Source organism: Cynoglossus semilaevis, chromosome 2, assembly GCF_000523025.1.
Source record: "Cynoglossus semilaevis isolate Cse_v1.0 chromosome 2, Cse_v1.0, whole genome shotgun sequence".
Lineage (NCBI taxonomy): Eukaryota > Metazoa > Chordata > Actinopteri > Pleuronectiformes > Cynoglossidae > Cynoglossus > Cynoglossus semilaevis.
This window is the reverse complement of record NC_024308.1, coordinates 5,236,772-5,252,992: the sequence shown is the minus strand read 5'-3', so window position 1 is coordinate 5,252,992 and position 16,221 is coordinate 5,236,772. Positions and strand designations below refer to the sequence as shown.

Genomic DNA, 16,221 nt, shown 5'->3' with positions numbered 1-16,221 from the left:
ATGATGATTGAGGAACCTGATTGGCTGATCTATTAGAGTAGGACACAAAAAGCCGGGGTGTGTGTACGCATGAGGGTTAAGAAGCTTCTGAAGGTGAGTTGGGTTGTTACATTTGAAAGCAGTAATGAGATATTCCGATGATTATGTAGCTGGAACATTTAAAATGTTTCTTTAATGATGACGTGTGACTGGTTTAGCTGGAGATATTACTTTAGATTTGGCTTGAAGGCCTAGAAGTGATTTCTTTTATTTATCACTGTCAACTGTATGGGTTAGTTTGGGTTAGTTTTTAAGATGAAAATGTTTGATCAGTGATTTTCCTGGATATGCATTTGGCTTTCAGTTTTGATTGATCATTGATTTTTGTTTCATTTTCCTGGATATGCATTTGGCTTTCAACATTGGCCTCTTTGTCCTGTTTTAGCAGGGCCTCTGCAGGAGTTGCTGATGTCTTTGTGGGGTCCACATTGTCAGACTGGACATCCATAATGGCCTAGTGTGAAATTAAGCAATCTCTGATGGGCTGTGGTCATCCAACAAACCGATTATGCCTGTGCTGCTGAAATACTTACAACTTGGGGGCAAAGAAATGTTTCTGTTTGCAGTCTGCAGCCAACCAAAGCAGCAACTGAAGATGAAAGTTTCCCTTTGAAAAAAACATTGCATTAACTAAACCTGCTCCTCACCGCCTCCTGGTGCCAACAAACAACTTAACGTGACACTTCTGGGTAGCCTAAACTGAGTCAATTTTTTTTATGTGCTTTCAACATAGTTGCTTTGAAAGGAACAAGTCATTCAAAGCAGCTGATGCAATTGTCAAACAACTTTTTTTTTTCCCCAGAGCACATGGGGTAACTAAACCTGCTCCTCACTGCCTCCTGGTGCCAACAAACAACGTGACACCTTTGGGTAGCCTAAACTGAGTCAAAAAATTTTTTATGTGCTTTCAACATAGTTGCTTTGAAAGGAACAAGTCATTCAAAGCAGCTGATGCAATTGTCAAACAACTTTTTTTTTTCCCCAGAGCACATGGGCTGCATGTTCTCTCTTACTACTGATACTTATCTAATGGAGAACAAAGACAAGTGGATGTTTGTTCTGTCTTCAGCCTCTCAAACGTTGTTTAAACCCAATCGAGCGGTACTGCTGATTTGCAGGTCTAGTGCTCTTCTGTGTTCTTCAAAATAAAACCACTGAAAACCCTGTCTCTTTATTTAATGTGAAAACCTGAGCCACTGATAATGAGCTTAGCGTTAACACACGTCAGAACATCTTGTAAATTGTACAGAAACCATACTGGGGGGGTTTTAAGTGAGCTTTTTTTTTATTTATTCATTTTTTATAAAAAAGTTCTGAACGTTAAGTCGTATCCATAACATGTATTGTCACTGAACCATCATTTCTGAGCAACATGTCCACATACGCTACTTTAATGACGTCAGAGAAGGAAGTTCGTCTAATTTCACGCGAGATTTACCGCGATCTCTGGTCAATCCAACATGGCACCATAGGGGCGATGTTATTGTTCCGACGTTCTGTTTAAAGCTCCGGCAGTACGACGAAAACTACGCAGTCAGACGGACAACTGAGTTCGCGCGGGCATGAGAGCAACACACGGAGACAATGTTACGGTCCACCGGCTACTTTCGTGGCATTGACTGCCCGTTTTACGCCGAGTACAGCGAGGGCAAAGGCGACAGGAACGGCTGTAATAGACCGTACTGTCACTTCAGACACAGCAAGCAGAGGCGAGCGTCTTACGGAGCTCCAGTAGACGTTAAAAAGCAAAGAGACATCCACTCAGCAAACAAAGGTGCTAACTTTTAATTGTGTCAATGAGATTCTGCTATCTGTCTTTTTTGCTACCAGTCATTTTGGCCACATTGACACAGTTCAAACATCTGCAGGGGATGCAGCTGATGTGTGTGCGTCAACTGTTCAAAATGACAGGATATGTGTTAGATAAACTGATTGTAAACTATAATGCATGAGTTGTATGAAGACAAACGGTCTGAAAGGAACAGGACGAGTCATTTGTTGTCTTTGATGTCAGTTATTTCACATTTAAAGTTCGACTCTTTCTCCCGTTTATTGACCATTTCTGCATGGTTAGCTTTATGAAAGAAAAAGAAACTTTGGTCGGAACATTGGTGTAAAATTGAGTCTCATTTTGTAGAATTTGCAAAGATCCCATGTCTTAAATAGATTTATTCTTAATGGTACATTCAATATAGCATCACACCACTGATGTAGATTTGGAAGCATGTATGTTAGCTTATTCATAGTTAAGTAGCCTTAACCATAAATGCAAGACATGAAGAAAACTGTTTATCAAATACCAACAATTGTTTAAATTACATTTCTGTTTCTTATGCTCATTTTGTACCTACGGTTGTCTCAAAGCCTAAAGTCTAAAGCAAGAATATTTGATGGAATGTTTCACAGAAACAATCAGTAAAACAGCCTTGGAGCAGCCTTGTTGTTTTGTTTTGTTTTGACTGATTGTCTTGTATCCCGACAGAACAAGGTTACGATCCCTTCAACCCAGAAGTGGTGAAGCCACAGGACCAGCATGATGGAAAGTCGCCTGCCCCGGGAGATTTCAGCGGTGCTCTGGAGTTGGTCAACAGAGCCATTGAGGAGGTCCGCAGTGAGGTGGAGAGGGAGCAGAAGAAGCTCTGTCAAATTGGGGATGAGCCCTACACTCCCAGGGAGAAAAAAAGCAGCTCACATTTGTCTGACAAAAACAAAACAGCCACTTCTCACCAGGCCTATGATCCCGGGAGTTATCAAATTACATCAGGAGGTTATAATCCAACCCCAGGTTGTAGTAAGTACACTTTGGATTCAGGCTCTGAGGAGAATAACAGTAACTCAATGGAATATGTTCCTACTTCTCTGAAAAAGCCTTCTGCTCAGACGCACGCTCCCAAACCTTCGTCTCCACCTATCAGTCCAAACAGGTCAAATAGCACGTTATCTTTCAAGTGCAAATACACATTGGATAATTCAAAACCATCTACTGACATGGAATATGACCCCCTTTCTAACTACTCAGCGGGGATCACTACGAAAAGCAAGAGAAATCAGGTGAACTCTGCTCTAAAGGCAAACAAGAGCAGGACACACAAAGTGCCCACGTATGAATTGTCAGATGAGGAGTGTGTGGATGTGAAGAATCCGCAGCAGTCTACTGTGGACACCAAAAAATACACTTTCTCTGAGTCTGATGAGGAGAGCTCTGGCACAGAGTACCGACCCACGTCCCTCAGTAATCTCCAACAGAGGAAAGCCAACATGGCTTCAGCTGGAGTTGCTTTTTCAAGGGAGAGAAAGGACAAAAAAGAATGTGTGCCGAATGCCCTGACACAGAGGAATAAAGAGGATTCAGGACAGGACTCGGACATTCAGGAAGTGACTGTGAAACATAAAAGTATAGAGAAGAAGACGAAGGTGGCCAGTCATGCTAGTCATGAGAACAATGTTAAATCTGATCAAATCCATAAACTGTCTAAAGATGCGAACAAAACCTTCATTTCCAAGAGCAGTCACAGCAGCAGCAAGGGTTCTATAAAAACCTTGAAGCAGGAGTCTGCAAAAAAGGAGAACAAGAGTCTGGAGAGGAGAGATGATAGAGAAAACAAGGTGAAGGAAAAGGCGCGTGATAAAATTCACATGGTGGGACGAGATGTGAAGATCAGGTCAGGAGAAAAAATGAAAATAGACTCGAGCAAACGAGAGAGAGAAACTGAGAATTGTGCAAAAGAATTCAAGAAACTCAAAACAGACAGGGAAAAGGAAAAGAATAAATATAAAGACCACCAACTTAAAAATGGCACACTTGATAGTAGTAAAAGAGACAGGGATGTCAAGAGGGTGAGTAAAAGCAGTTGTCACAGTGAGACCAAGAGCAGCTCCAGTAAAGGAAGTTCTGCCAACAGCAGTAAGACGAAGCAGAGCTACAGCCTAACAAAAGAGAGAAGACCCGAGAAAAAACGTCCACATCTGAGTCTGAGCCACGCCGACTTGTTTGGAGATGAAAGTCCAGATGAGGCTGAGCCGATAGTGGTGGATGACAGCGACGAGGAGGTAGAGGAGGTTTTGGTGAGAAAATCAGCCGATGCTTTAAAGAGAGGAAGTCTGAAAAAGAGGAAAGCATCGGAGCTGACACCCTCCTCCTCAGACTACGAGGGAGACTGCGGCGTGGACGACGGCGCTCAAGTAAAGGATGAGCTTGACGAAGTGGAAATCGACTTGTCTGGTTTTCAGGATGATCTGGACTTTGAGTCGGACCCGATGGAAGAGTGTTTGCGGATCTTCAATGAATCCAAGGATGTGAAGAAGGAAGATAAGGGCAGGCAAACTAAACAGGTGTAACCACAGGTTCTACCACATTGATTAGACAGTTATTAGTTTCATTAAATTAACTTGTTGTGTTGTTTCTTCTCAGCCTCTCAGGGAGTCAGAGGAAGACAGAAGCACTGAGGGCACATTGTCCGCTCCCCTTCCCGGTCAGAAGAAGAGAGTGTCTCATTTTGTTGCCAAAGGAAATGTAAGTTTTTTTTTTTCCTGTCTCTGTCTTCAAGTGCTGAAACAGGATGAAACTTAAACAAACGGTGTGTGTGAGTTACAAACTGGTGAATCAACAAGTCATGTCACGTCCACTTTTACAAAACAGCACTTCCGTCATTTACACTCTCACAGTCACAGGAAGCTTTGTAATCTTGTATCTCCCCTACAGCAGTGTGAGTGTTTCAAACCAGGTCATGGCTTTCCATCCTACACAGCTTTCTTTGTGCTGTATGTACTGTGTATTTCAGGTTTACTTCAGGTAAAAATGAGCAATTCATGTGTAGTCTGTATATTTGTAACTATATGAATTTAAAAAAAAGTTTATAATTTCCTAAAATTTTTGTCACATGCTGTAGGGTTTTAAGGAGGATTTAAAAACAGAAAAGTCCATTGAGGCAAAAATGCCTTTTGTTATTTTGAAATGTGTGTGAGGTTCCACTCATTTGTTAGCACACATAGTGATGGATCAGCTGAAGGAACTGTTTGTTCAACCTTTACCTAGCAATGTGATGGCGCAACAGGAACTCTTCCTGTGATTGGTTGAATGAATTAATGAATCTGGATGTCACTAAAAAAATCTGTACCTTACATTATGACCAAAATAAAGCAAATTTCAGCAGAAGTGGTCGATGGGTTTAGCACTTAAACTTCAGTGTTGTTTAATCATTAGTCTAGCACCACCAGCAGGTGGAGACACTTTCAGATGTTTAATATCTATAATAGAGGAACAGGTCCGTGGTGACCACTGTTCAATAGACATAGAGGAAGCCCTGAAACAATTCTTGTTGTAGTATTTTAGCCATGACTGCACACGGTGTCACTAAGTTTGTTATTTTATCACATTAAGTCATGCTTGCGTGTTAGATTTAGTTTTTTCTCCTATTTATAGACAGACCTGTTGGACTGCTTGAGTGAAATGGATAACTTTATCAGGCTGTAAAACTCTTGTCCTAAAGGTCATTATGGGTGCGGTAGAACGTACAAGAACGTACGTAGTACTATATGAGCAAATATTGTAACGTGAGACAGGGAGAGTTTGGATTATGGGGTTTTCCAGTTGGTCTGATTTGACTGTTAACCAGCTGTCAGTGTTACCAAAGGAGTCGTGAGTCTGTCAGTCACAGCCGCAGTCTGAGCAGCGGACCGTCACCTTCTCAGGCTGATCTTTGAAGGCACTGCTTTTACTGGAGAATTTCGACACAGCATGAGTTTAGGACATTTGGACAGCACTCTGAGTATCGTAAGTGTGTACAGACCTAAAAAATAGTTTGGCTCAAATGCTACAGGCTACTTGTAATTTCAGCAGAAGGTCAGGACATTGAATGTTGTATTGTTTTGCAGTTTTTAGTTAGCAGGAAACCAGTCTGCTGTGTAATCATTACTGCAGGTGTTCTGAAACAGTAACAGCACAGGAACACATTTTGGAACAGAAGTTCAAATTACAATGCAGCCACACAGACTCAGACCTTTATCTCTGCTAAAAACCTCCTTTACACACAGTGCCTTGATAACCAGTTAAAGATTCTTTGAATCAAATAAATCCCTAAATATGTGAGGATAATTAGGAAGTGACATCCAATAACTGATTAACAATAAAAACAGTTTTAAAATTTTAAAAATGTCAGAGGTTGTTGAGATAGATTTGTGAAACAAGACAGGATTGTTTGGTTTTATTATTATTAACATTGTAATTTATTGTTATTGACAATGTTGTAGTTTTTTTGTTATTATTATCAACCTTATCTTTTATCATTATTATTGTCATTGCTTCTGGTTAGTTATAAAAATGGGTTCCGTAAACCTTAAAGGAATCAATCAAATTGTTGTTATATAAAGGAATATAAGGGTATAAAGGATGTACCAACTGATAACACTGTCCATGGCTTCAGTACAATCATGTTGCACTTGTTGCCTTGCCACCAAATAATCCTGGCGTTCCTTCTTTTCGTTGCCATGTTACCATCGTTCTCTCTCACTTTGTTCACACACCTCGGTATATAAACTGATTTCTGTGTTTCCAGGCAGAAACGTCTTCTAAGCCCGTGGTGCGTCCGTACAAGAGACTGACGGCTCAGGAGGTCTGTTACCAGCGGATGCAGCTGGCACAGCAGCAGGCTGTTCAGCTTTCTGCTTCAGCCAAAGCTGCTGCTCAGAGCTCCGGTCACAGCTTCTCCGGAGAGAGGAAGAGAATAGCACACCGTCCCAACCGACAGATCACAGTGACCACGACAGGTACGAGAGTCATCGTCACCCATCAACTACCAAATTCGACTATCATGACACCTCTGTGTCTTTGTTTTTGTCTTTGTCTCAGCAGGTGCTGCAGATGCTAAACCAACTGTGAGTAAAGTCTTGTCCCTCAGCCAATCCCATCAGAGTGTCCAGCCTCAGACCACCGCTTGTATTTTGTCCAAAACCACATCGACTATAATAGGGAAGAGGGTGGCACACACACCGACCTTGAAGGTATCCACTGTGTTCATCATTTAGTGACAGTTGTTTGTGTTTTTGTGTTGATGTGTACAGTGTTTTCCAACAAACCAGGAAAGTAATAGTGGAGATGTTATCAGTTCATATATGATCGAGTGTAACGTTGAACAATGCTGCTGTCATCAGATGCCAAAATCTGGCATTTGATATACTGTATTTATTAGAAGCAGATGCAGTTTATTAATGTGTGGGGGAGGATGATGATTTTTTTTTTTACTTTTTCCAGAGTTCTTCGATGAAGCGGCCGGTCATCCCCTCTGAATTCGGGGCCAAAGTTCCCACCAACATCCGCCAGCGCTACCTCAACACTTTCATAGATGAATGTGTCAAATTCTGCCCCTCTGAAGAAGCTGCCTTCCAGATGGTAAACATAATTCACTTCTGTTGCAGTGATCTGACTGAAATAATGGGACTTAATATCTGTCTGACTAAAACCTCCCAGTAAACACCTATGAATTCCTGTGCTGTGATTCTCTCTCCAGGGCCTTGATGAGGAGAAGCTGGTGTACGAGCGCAGCAGCAGTAAGAACATTTACCTCAACATAGCTGTCAATACTCTGAAGAAACTGCGGAGCAAGAGCAGCTCCAGTCCTTCACCTGCCTACAGTACGTCAAGCCCTGTTCACTGCTGTACTACATTCAGTCTGTAGTAACAGTAATTAACCACTGTAAATGAATGTGTCACTTCGCTTCGTGTTGACAAATGTTTACTCTAACATGTCAGAAAGTCGTCTTAGTCTCAAATGTCCCCTCCTCAGTTTGTCCGTTCAAGTGCGTTCACCTTCAGCTGAGACACTACATCAAACCAAGGCGTGTAATGTATTATTTCATGGTTTTAATATTATGTTCAAACCTGTGTTCACAGAGGAACCAGGGTTACCCCCCAACAGGAGGGCTCAGTCCCACGAGGACGTCCTCGGGGGTCGTCTGGCTGCTACAACCAGCTTCACTATCAACAGGACGGGTAAACAGCAGGAGGAGAAACTGACGGGTGAGGAGAGACGAGAGCAGACGCCTGTGGTCCTGACGTGTGTCGTCGTTCTTTCAGTGTTGTTGTTTTACCACGGACTGCACTGCAGACTATTGTCCTTACGATACAGCACCAAACTACAGCACCAAACTAGTTGTCCTTACGATACAGCACCAAACCACAGCACCAAACCACAGCATCAAACTACAGCACCAAACTACAGCGAGTCTTCTTTAATTCATTTATAAACCATGGGTAAAGTAAATAATTCGGTTAGTTTATTAAGTAAAAACATGAACTCTACTATTGTTAATCATCCATGCTCATCAAGTCTTTAGATCGTGATAATTAATGGTAAAAACCACACTGAGGTTATGAGAACCAAAGTGATACTGCACTTTGGGAACAATCGGTCAGTCGTGACCATTGTTCTCTGTAGCTCACATTAGAACGGCTACAGGAAACACCTGCTCACTTCAGACTAACGTCGTCATCCAGTTGGTTTTTTTTTTGTAGATACAATAGAAATGCCCCAGTGGGCAGAAAATATGTAAAATACAGTTGGAGTTTAATTATTTGTTGTTTAGTTCATATGACATTTTCATTATTTGCAAAAGGCAAACATTTATTTTAATGATTATTTTGCTCCAGGAGCCACACTGTACAGGAAGCTGCAGTCGTATCTGATGACGGAGGAGCAGCTCCAGGAGCACGGATACCCGAGATCAAACCCAGAGGCTGCTGGGAAGGCTTTAATATTCAACCAGCCGGAGAAAAAAATAGTTCCAGACCGTAAGTGTCTTTTCAGCTGTGGTGAAAGAAATATTTTTGTTAAATAATTGTACATTGTGTAATTGTAATAAGATTGTACATGTTCTGTAGTTACAGTCAAGGCCACACTACAGTTAAGGTCTTTTCAGCTCTTAAGAGTGCTTGTTGGTTGAGTATCAGAGTGAAGCTGGATGTCAAATCAGTGCATCATTGTATAAAAGTACAAGTATGTTAATCCATAGTTAGAAACCTGTTTTACCAGGTTGTATAATGTTCTCATAACTCAACACACAGATGTAGCTGTCTGTTTGAATGATGGTATACTGGTCTGATGGTGTATGCTGTACTGATGGAATGTTATTGTTGTTGAGCTGTGGACTCTAGTTCAACCAGGTTTACAGAACCGCTCAATTGATGCACTTTGGTTACACCTGTTATAGTTTCATTAGCCAATCGGTTAAGAAATGTTCACGTCGCAGTGACGCATGTTTTGCGTCTATGACATCTCACCACCTGATTTGGTTTATCCAAGCTCTTTGTTGATATTTTAGACGATAATGTTTTATTAATTCTTCCAAAAATCCACTCATGATTGTTCAATGGACAATCGCGATGTTTGATTTTCACCGTAATGTTTTCCAGCCTTCAACAAAATCTGCTGTCGATGTGGGGCAGAGTACAGAATCAACGTCAGTGGAAACTGTGTACGCAAAGAAGAATGCACTTTTCACTGGGGACGTTTACGCAGACACAAAGGTATCCTGGTTCACATGTCGTCGTCAGTGGCATTTTGTTGCAAACATAATCTGACCGTCGCTCTCTCTCTCTTTCTCTCTCTTTTACCTCATTTGTCTGCTGCGTCAGTGGCTGGAGGCTGGGAGACCAGTTACAGCTGCTGTTCTGCTGCTGTGGGAACTCTGGGATGTCAAGTGTCCAAGGTACAAGAGATGGTCTTTTAAGCTTGAGATTCTCAGGTGAAACGAAAACTTTTTCTCGCAACGTGTGTAAATAACATGTGTATTGACTGTGTATTAGAGCGGTGGATGGATGGTGGAATTATTGGATATATATTCTGCTGCTGCGTTAACATTTTTAATTGGAAAAATTCCAATTTGTTAAATTTGACAGCCCTGAATAATGTAGAACTCTATATTCCATTTAGCCAGTAGGGGTCAGTCAGTTTCCTTAATTCAAAGCTCTCCACGTGCCTCTCTGTTCGAGCTCAACATAGTCACTGAGTTCACGTTTCGTTTTCACACAGCAACACGTTCAGGACGGACGTAAAGAGTCGTTGGACGGCTACGTGAAGACTTTCAGTAAGCGTCTACCGCCAGATGGCAACGGAGGGGTGTTTGCTTTGGACTGTGAGATGGTGAGTGTGACACGGGTTTCCAGAAATGTCACCACACTTGAAAAACACTCGACTGGACTTGGACCAAAGTTACTGAGTCAAATTACTGTAGGTCTATTTTTATTATTTTTGGACCATGGACACACATTTGAATCCACGGGGGAATTTCAGTTCAGGGAAGTGGTTTCTTTACTCACATCCACTTTTGTTTTCTGCTGTGTAGCCCAGGTTCACAGACTGAGGCTGTGTCTATTTGTATGGAATAAAAAACAGAGGAGGTGATGCAGAGTTCTAGAGCCCTAATTCTTATAGACTCTTTTTGACGCAGAGTTCTAGAGTAGCCCTAATTCTTATAGACTCTTTTTGAAATGAAAATTAGTGCAACCAGCATATTTGTTTCTTTCATTTATGATAATAAAATACATTATGATCCACTTATGATCCAAAGTTTTTCCTTTTGTTTTGTCAAAATTCATTTTAAATTCAATTCAAAGATTTTCCTTTTGTTTTATTATGTCAAAATTCATTTTAAATTCAATTCAAATTAAATTTTGACTGTAAAAGTGTAAACAATGAGAAAATAAATCATCTGTTTTTGTGACAGTGCTACACAAAACTGGGCCTAGAGCTGACCAGAGTGACGGTCATCGACTCAAGGATGAAAGTCATCTACGACACTTTTGTCAAACCTGAGAAGAAGGTCGTTGACTACAACACGCGGTGAGCCATTCTTCGTCCACCTGGCATCGAGACAACTTGAAAAAAAAAACGAAAAACAACTTGGAATTGTTTTGTCACAGCAGCAAACTTTTTACACAACAGATTTTCAGGTGTGACTCAGGAGGACTTAGAAAACGCCACCATCACTCTGAGAGATGTTCAGGCCGTGCTGCTCAGTATGTTCAGTGCTGAATCCATTCTCATTGGACACAGTCTGGAGAGTGACCTCCTGGCTCTGAAGGTACAGGTCTACCACAATCATAAACTGTATGTTTACAGTGGACACTCACTCCTTGATTTCTGTTTTGGCCGCATAGAAATCCATAACTAAATGCAGTATAATAAATGGCCAGCAGGGGGTGAATCCCAAGAAAAGCTGTGTCTTATGATTTATATAAAAATATCACATGATCACTCTCATTTTTCTGTTTTGCCGTCAAATTCCAGTTGATCCACAGTTCAGTCGTAGACACGGCCATCGTGTTCCCTCACCGTCTGGGTTTGCCCTACAAACGTGCCTTGAGGAACCTGATGGCCGACCACCTCAAACGCATCATCCAGGACAACGGTAAGAAGATGTGAAAGGATTTCCATTGATGAATTTAAATTTAAATCACATTCTCTAATAAATGATGATAATTTGAAAAAAAAAGTAGAATTCACCTGCACTGTGGTCATGTCTCCAGTAGATGTCAGTCATCTGCAGTGTTTTCAAAGCTGGTTTCATTCTCACGTGTATGACGTTAAATGTCTTCTATCCTGTAGAGATAAAAATGTTTATAACAACATTTTTCTAAGTTGCTGTCACCTGATTAAGATTTTAAAAATTTGTTTAAAAAAATATTTTTATGTTTACCAACTAACTTACACACGACATCAATAAATTCACCTGGTTCTCTTGTGTTCCATTCTATACTAATGTCCTGTTCTTCTCTGATCCCAGTGGACGGACACGACTCCAGTGAAGACGCCACTGCCTGTATGGAGCTGATGATGTGGAGGATCAAGGAGGATGCTAAAGTCAAAAGATGACCTACGACCTGAGGCAGTATGACTTCCTGCTTCTGTGTCGGTTACAGACAGGTGACCTGCATCTGTCAGAGGACAGAGATGGAGGTTCAGCGCATTTTTAGCTGAACAGCCCGAGCAGAACTGAGTCCATATTCACAATATCTGAGGACAAAACAGTCAACACCCGCAGAACAATAGGATCCAAACTGACAGTGTTCCCTCTTGCGTGTTGGTTTCTTCAGTTCTAAATAATGTTAGTCTCACAGCATTTCTCTTATTTCAGCAGTGTCTTCGTGGAGGAGCGACGCAGAATGACAGGACTTTGTCCTCTGAAAGGTCAATATGAAAATAAATCAAGCCAGACTCTGTCCTCAGCCTGAATTGCACTATAGTGACGCTCTTGTTGTCCAGGGCCAAAGTCTGAGTACCTCATCTGTGTTCAAATTAACCACAAAACTTTTTTTTTTTTTTTTTGCTACACCGAGTGCATTAATGTCTTAGTTTGTCAAATTGCTGTGTAAATGCACTTTCCTCGTTGCACCACATTTATTGTCACTTAGTTTACATAGACTAATCCTATAATACTTGATCATTAATTGACACACATGTTCAGCCTGTTTGTCAAAGTTGATAATAAATATTACCCTTTTTTTTGCCTTGTTCAGACTTCATATCCACAGCTGTCCACTGCATGAAACACAAAGTTCCCCAGTCTCCAGGACTGTTGAAGGCGTGATATTGTGTGTTTCTGCTTTACACTGATAAGAATACCGTTGTTCCACAGTTGTCGAATTTAGACTCGGTCGATCAAGTTACAACATGGTTTCGGGTCCCTTAACAAACCTGTGCTGTTTTACGTTGAAGACGACAGAAGAGAATACACAGAGTGCTGTACATATGCAGTTTCTGTATGTATTTTTGGTTGTTTGTCCTTTTTGTATTAAAAACAACAAATATATTAGTTAAGATAAGATGTGACTCTGTCTCTGATTGATATGTATGCCAGGGTGTGACATTTCACTACTGATCTCTGCAGTAAAATCATCACTCTTTGTCAGAGTGATGATTTTATCTCACAATAGACACGTGAGATCCCATGTATGAGAAGAATCAGACAACAGTGACCCCTGGCTGTTATCTTTAAAACATATTGAACTAAAACAAAGAAATTCAAAAAGTGTAATCCAAATAAAACTGTGTAACCAGGAGTGATCTAGCATCTGTCCAGAAGTATTCATTCAACAAATAGAATTTAATTAAAAAAGTAGGTGGATTACAGGCGGGCTAGATTGGTGCAATACTACCTGCCACCACAAGGCTACAGATTTGACACCACTTAGTCTCCATCTCCCAGTTTGTGTGTTCTCTGTTGTTTATGGAGTCATTCTGAGATATGAAGTAACCAGTGTAGTTTTCTTTTTCTTTTTCCTTCAGTAAATCTAAGATCCCAGGACTTTTCCACATCTGCTGCACAATTAGCCCGTGACAGTGTGACAGTGCTGCGTCTTTAGGCGGTCCATACGTCTCTGCAGCAGCAGGTGCGGCGGCCGTGGTCCTCCTTTCTTCAGCAGATGTGTAAATTGGAGCAGGAACAGGAGACACATGCTCAACTGAGAGGCCCATCCTTTTCTTTGCAGTTTTTGCCGTTGTTGTTAAGCTCCACTCGTCACATGTCAGTATGCATTTCCCCAGGCCCGGCCGAAGACCCCAGGTATTAAAAGAGCCACTTAGTGAGGATCAATACCGACACAATGTTGCAGTGACAGGCTGGGGGGCTTCCTAGTGTTTGTTGAGTGTTGCTGAGATTTTGAACATGTGGAGCAAAGCAGCTTAGAGGTCGTCTTCATTATCAAATTCGATCAGTGCCTCTCTTTCTCTCTCCCTCGTGATCACCTTTGACGAGTGGGGGTCAGCGGGAGGCTGGGGGGGGAGGGTGTGTGTGTGTGAAGGGTGAGGCTCTGAAACTGACCCCATGCTGGGAGATGGAGTGTGGCATCATGCTCTGTGAGGACTTTAGTGAATAGACACTTTTAACACGCTCTAATTCCAGAGTGATAGGAGGTAATACTATGAAGTTGGTACGCAGTACAACAGAATCTGTTTTTGTACATGAAGTTAGAAGATTTTATAAAAGTTATTGAAGGGTGTATTCTTCTGTCACTCTACTTCGCCTGCCAAAGAAGCCGTTTTGTGTGGTCCGCGGGATATTTAAAAAGCATTTAGTAAAGTCCATACAGCAGAGTTTCTTAACCTGAGAAATTAAAAGAACAATATTTAGAGCTTGAATCACAAGTTCAACCATTTTAGTTCAACCATTTTCACTAACCCACACGGTTAAAACTTTTATGTTTCCTCTGATTTTAAAATTCTTGTTTTTTAAATCTATCACAGTTACTGGAGTTACTAAAATCAGACAGTTTTGAAATGATGACATCTCTCTTAGAACTTTATAATTTACCCTCACATGTGACCAATCTATGGAGTAGTGTTTGACTGAAGATATAACTAACAGAGCAAGAACCAACTGAGGTTCTGTTGACATCAGTGAAGCTGACGGGGAGTGAATCTTCCTCCGTCCTTTTTCTCTGTCTGTCCATGTTATTGTTAACGTATGTGTTTAACAGATGCCTTATAGAGAAAACCAGCCTTATGTTCCATCCTTTTATAATGATTTATCAATAGTGGAAATTTGTATTGACAAGAGCCTGTCGGGGGGGGGGTCTTTGTAGTTGTCAGTTATCTGAAAGGATGGCGACCCCTCCCTCTGACACAGAGTAGATCGATGGGCATGCAAACGAACTGAGGGGGCTCTTTAGGGAGGTGTGTGTGTGGGGGGGGGGGCACTGTGTCAGTCCAGGAGCATGTGGGCCAAGGCAGGGTGAGCAGGCGGAGGCGCTAAAGAGTGCTTCATCGGGGGGGATCAATACAGCCGGCTGGCCTTTGACCTGAGTGGGTAAGAACGAGCAGGCAGCGGGTCGGTGGGTCTTCTTAAGCCGTTCTCTGAGTCCAGGATCACACTGTGAGACCTGACACTGGCTGTGACACACTCAGGGCTTAGGGTGACATTGACCTGGCTGCAAACACACCAAGTCCACACCGAAATCTTATCTGTACACACACACACACACACACACTAACCCACAGAAGGCTTGGCTCTGGAGAGTGGAATTTCACTGAGAATATCATTTTCTGCACAGTTCTAAGTGAACAAACTAATCCATTCTCCAAATTTGATTGGGCTAAAATGAGTCTGAGAAACGCTCCACACCATAATAATCCCTCCTTTATATGTGACCCAGAGATGGAGTCGCCTCAATTATAACCCCATGATCTGCAGCACGGCCCATGGGAACGCAGCAATAAACAGCGTTGGCAGCAGATCAATGTAAGAGACTCAGTAAAGATCAGACTCTTAATTAGGAGGAAATTCTGCAGATTATACCGAGGCTGAGGGTCGGGCCGCTGAGGGTGTCCTCTGGAGTCAGGGGTCCACAGTGGGTAAGACACTGAGTGGAAATACTAAAAACAATGACTTTCCCGTTCCCTTTAAAAAACAAAATACACGTGTTTCACCAAGAAGATTTTGAATAAAGTTCCTCCTTGTGGAGCACCACAGGGCTCAGTACTCGGTCCAGGAACTTTAATACCTGCTGTGAACTGCTAGATTTGGCTAAATGAAATGAAAGAAATATTTGTAACGTACAGCGAATGTGACGTCCTTAGTTATGTATTTAAAGTGAAGGGAGCATAGACCAGGCTTTCGTGGTTGACACATGCACAGACGTCCTCGCTTTCCCCCAGCCACTGGACACGAGCGAAGACAAAAAAAGTGTATGTACGACCTCCGAGAATCCAAACGAGAGAGAACGTCTCAGTTTGCGGGACGAACAAAGTGCACGAGGCGGGACACCTGATCACCTGATCACCTGATCACCGCACTAACAGGTTGCAGGTGAACCTGGCCGGGGTCCGCAGGCCCGCAGAAGGTGACATGATCTGGAGGAGGGGGAGTGAGCGAGCGAGTTGGTGGTAGCAGCTCTGAGATGGGGAGGGTCACACACAACACACAGTCTTTGTGTGTCTTTAATCCCCCCAGCCAACACAGCTTTGGCCAGGTTTCATCATGAAAGTGCCATGAAATAACTACTTTTTTTTCTCTCCTCCAAGTAAATCTCCCCTAATCCTGCAGGCTGCGGAGACAAAGGCCTCTGGGACCTAATCCTGGAGCTTTTAGTGGGGCTGAGGGGCAGGCCGACAGAGGCTCTTCTAAATGACTTATTTCTATCGGACACTAATATAGCTTGACAGCCAAGAACAGAGAAAAGAGGAGGAAAAA

General features: G+C 42.1%; 1 protein-coding gene and 1 long non-coding RNA gene across 3 annotated transcripts; one reads left to right on the top strand and one right to left on the bottom strand.

Annotated features, from left to right (window-relative positions):
* The first annotated feature begins 1,343 nt into the window (after positions 1 to 1,343).
* On the top strand, positions 1,344 to 12,863 carry rexo1 (REX1, RNA exonuclease 1 homolog). 2 transcript variants are annotated; one of them, XM_008332462.3, is made up of 16 exons: positions 1,358 to 1,813; positions 2,522 to 4,371; positions 4,451 to 4,552; positions 6,594 to 6,804; positions 6,890 to 7,038; positions 7,289 to 7,426; positions 7,545 to 7,668; positions 7,928 to 8,053; positions 8,684 to 8,824; positions 9,446 to 9,559; positions 9,668 to 9,741; positions 10,065 to 10,175; positions 10,759 to 10,874; positions 10,977 to 11,115; positions 11,322 to 11,442; positions 11,818 to 12,863. In XM_008332462.3, exons 1-16 carry the CDS (start codon positions 1,624 to 1,626, stop codon positions 11,904 to 11,906), a joined length of 3,795 nt encoding a protein of 1,264 aa, XP_008330684.1. In that variant the 5' UTR covers positions 1,358 to 1,623; the 3' UTR covers positions 11,907 to 12,863. The 2 variants fall into 2 exon arrangements, 1 of the variants encoding a protein (XP_008330684.1); XR_003052298.1 differs by lacking the exons at positions 10,977 to 11,115; positions 11,322 to 11,442; positions 11,818 to 12,863 and having other exon boundaries at positions 1,344 to 1,813; positions 9,668 to 9,777; positions 10,759 to 10,775.
* On the bottom strand, positions 10,775 to 11,900 carry LOC112488335 (uncharacterized). The gene is made up of 3 exons (XR_003052299.1): positions 11,764 to 11,900; positions 11,538 to 11,633; positions 10,775 to 10,909 (listed from the first exon to the last, which is right to left on the bottom strand). It is a non-coding gene; the product is annotated as an uncharacterized LOC112488335 (long non-coding RNA).
* Positions 12,864 to 16,221: the final 3,358 nt, after the last annotated feature.

Bases quoted from the DNA above. Each gene is read 5' to 3' on its own strand.
- rexo1 (XM_008332462.3), top strand. From the start codon at position 1,624: ATGTTACGGTCCACCGGCTACTTTCGTGGCATTGACTGCCCGTTTTAC. The intron at 1,814-2,521 runs GTGCTAACTTTT...GTATCCCGACAG, and splicing joins CATCCACTCAGCAAACAAAG to AACAAGGTTACGATCCCTTC. The intron at 6,805-6,889 runs GTACGAGAGTCA...TTGTCTCAGCAG, and splicing joins GATCACAGTGACCACGACAG to GTGCTGCAGATGCTAAACCA.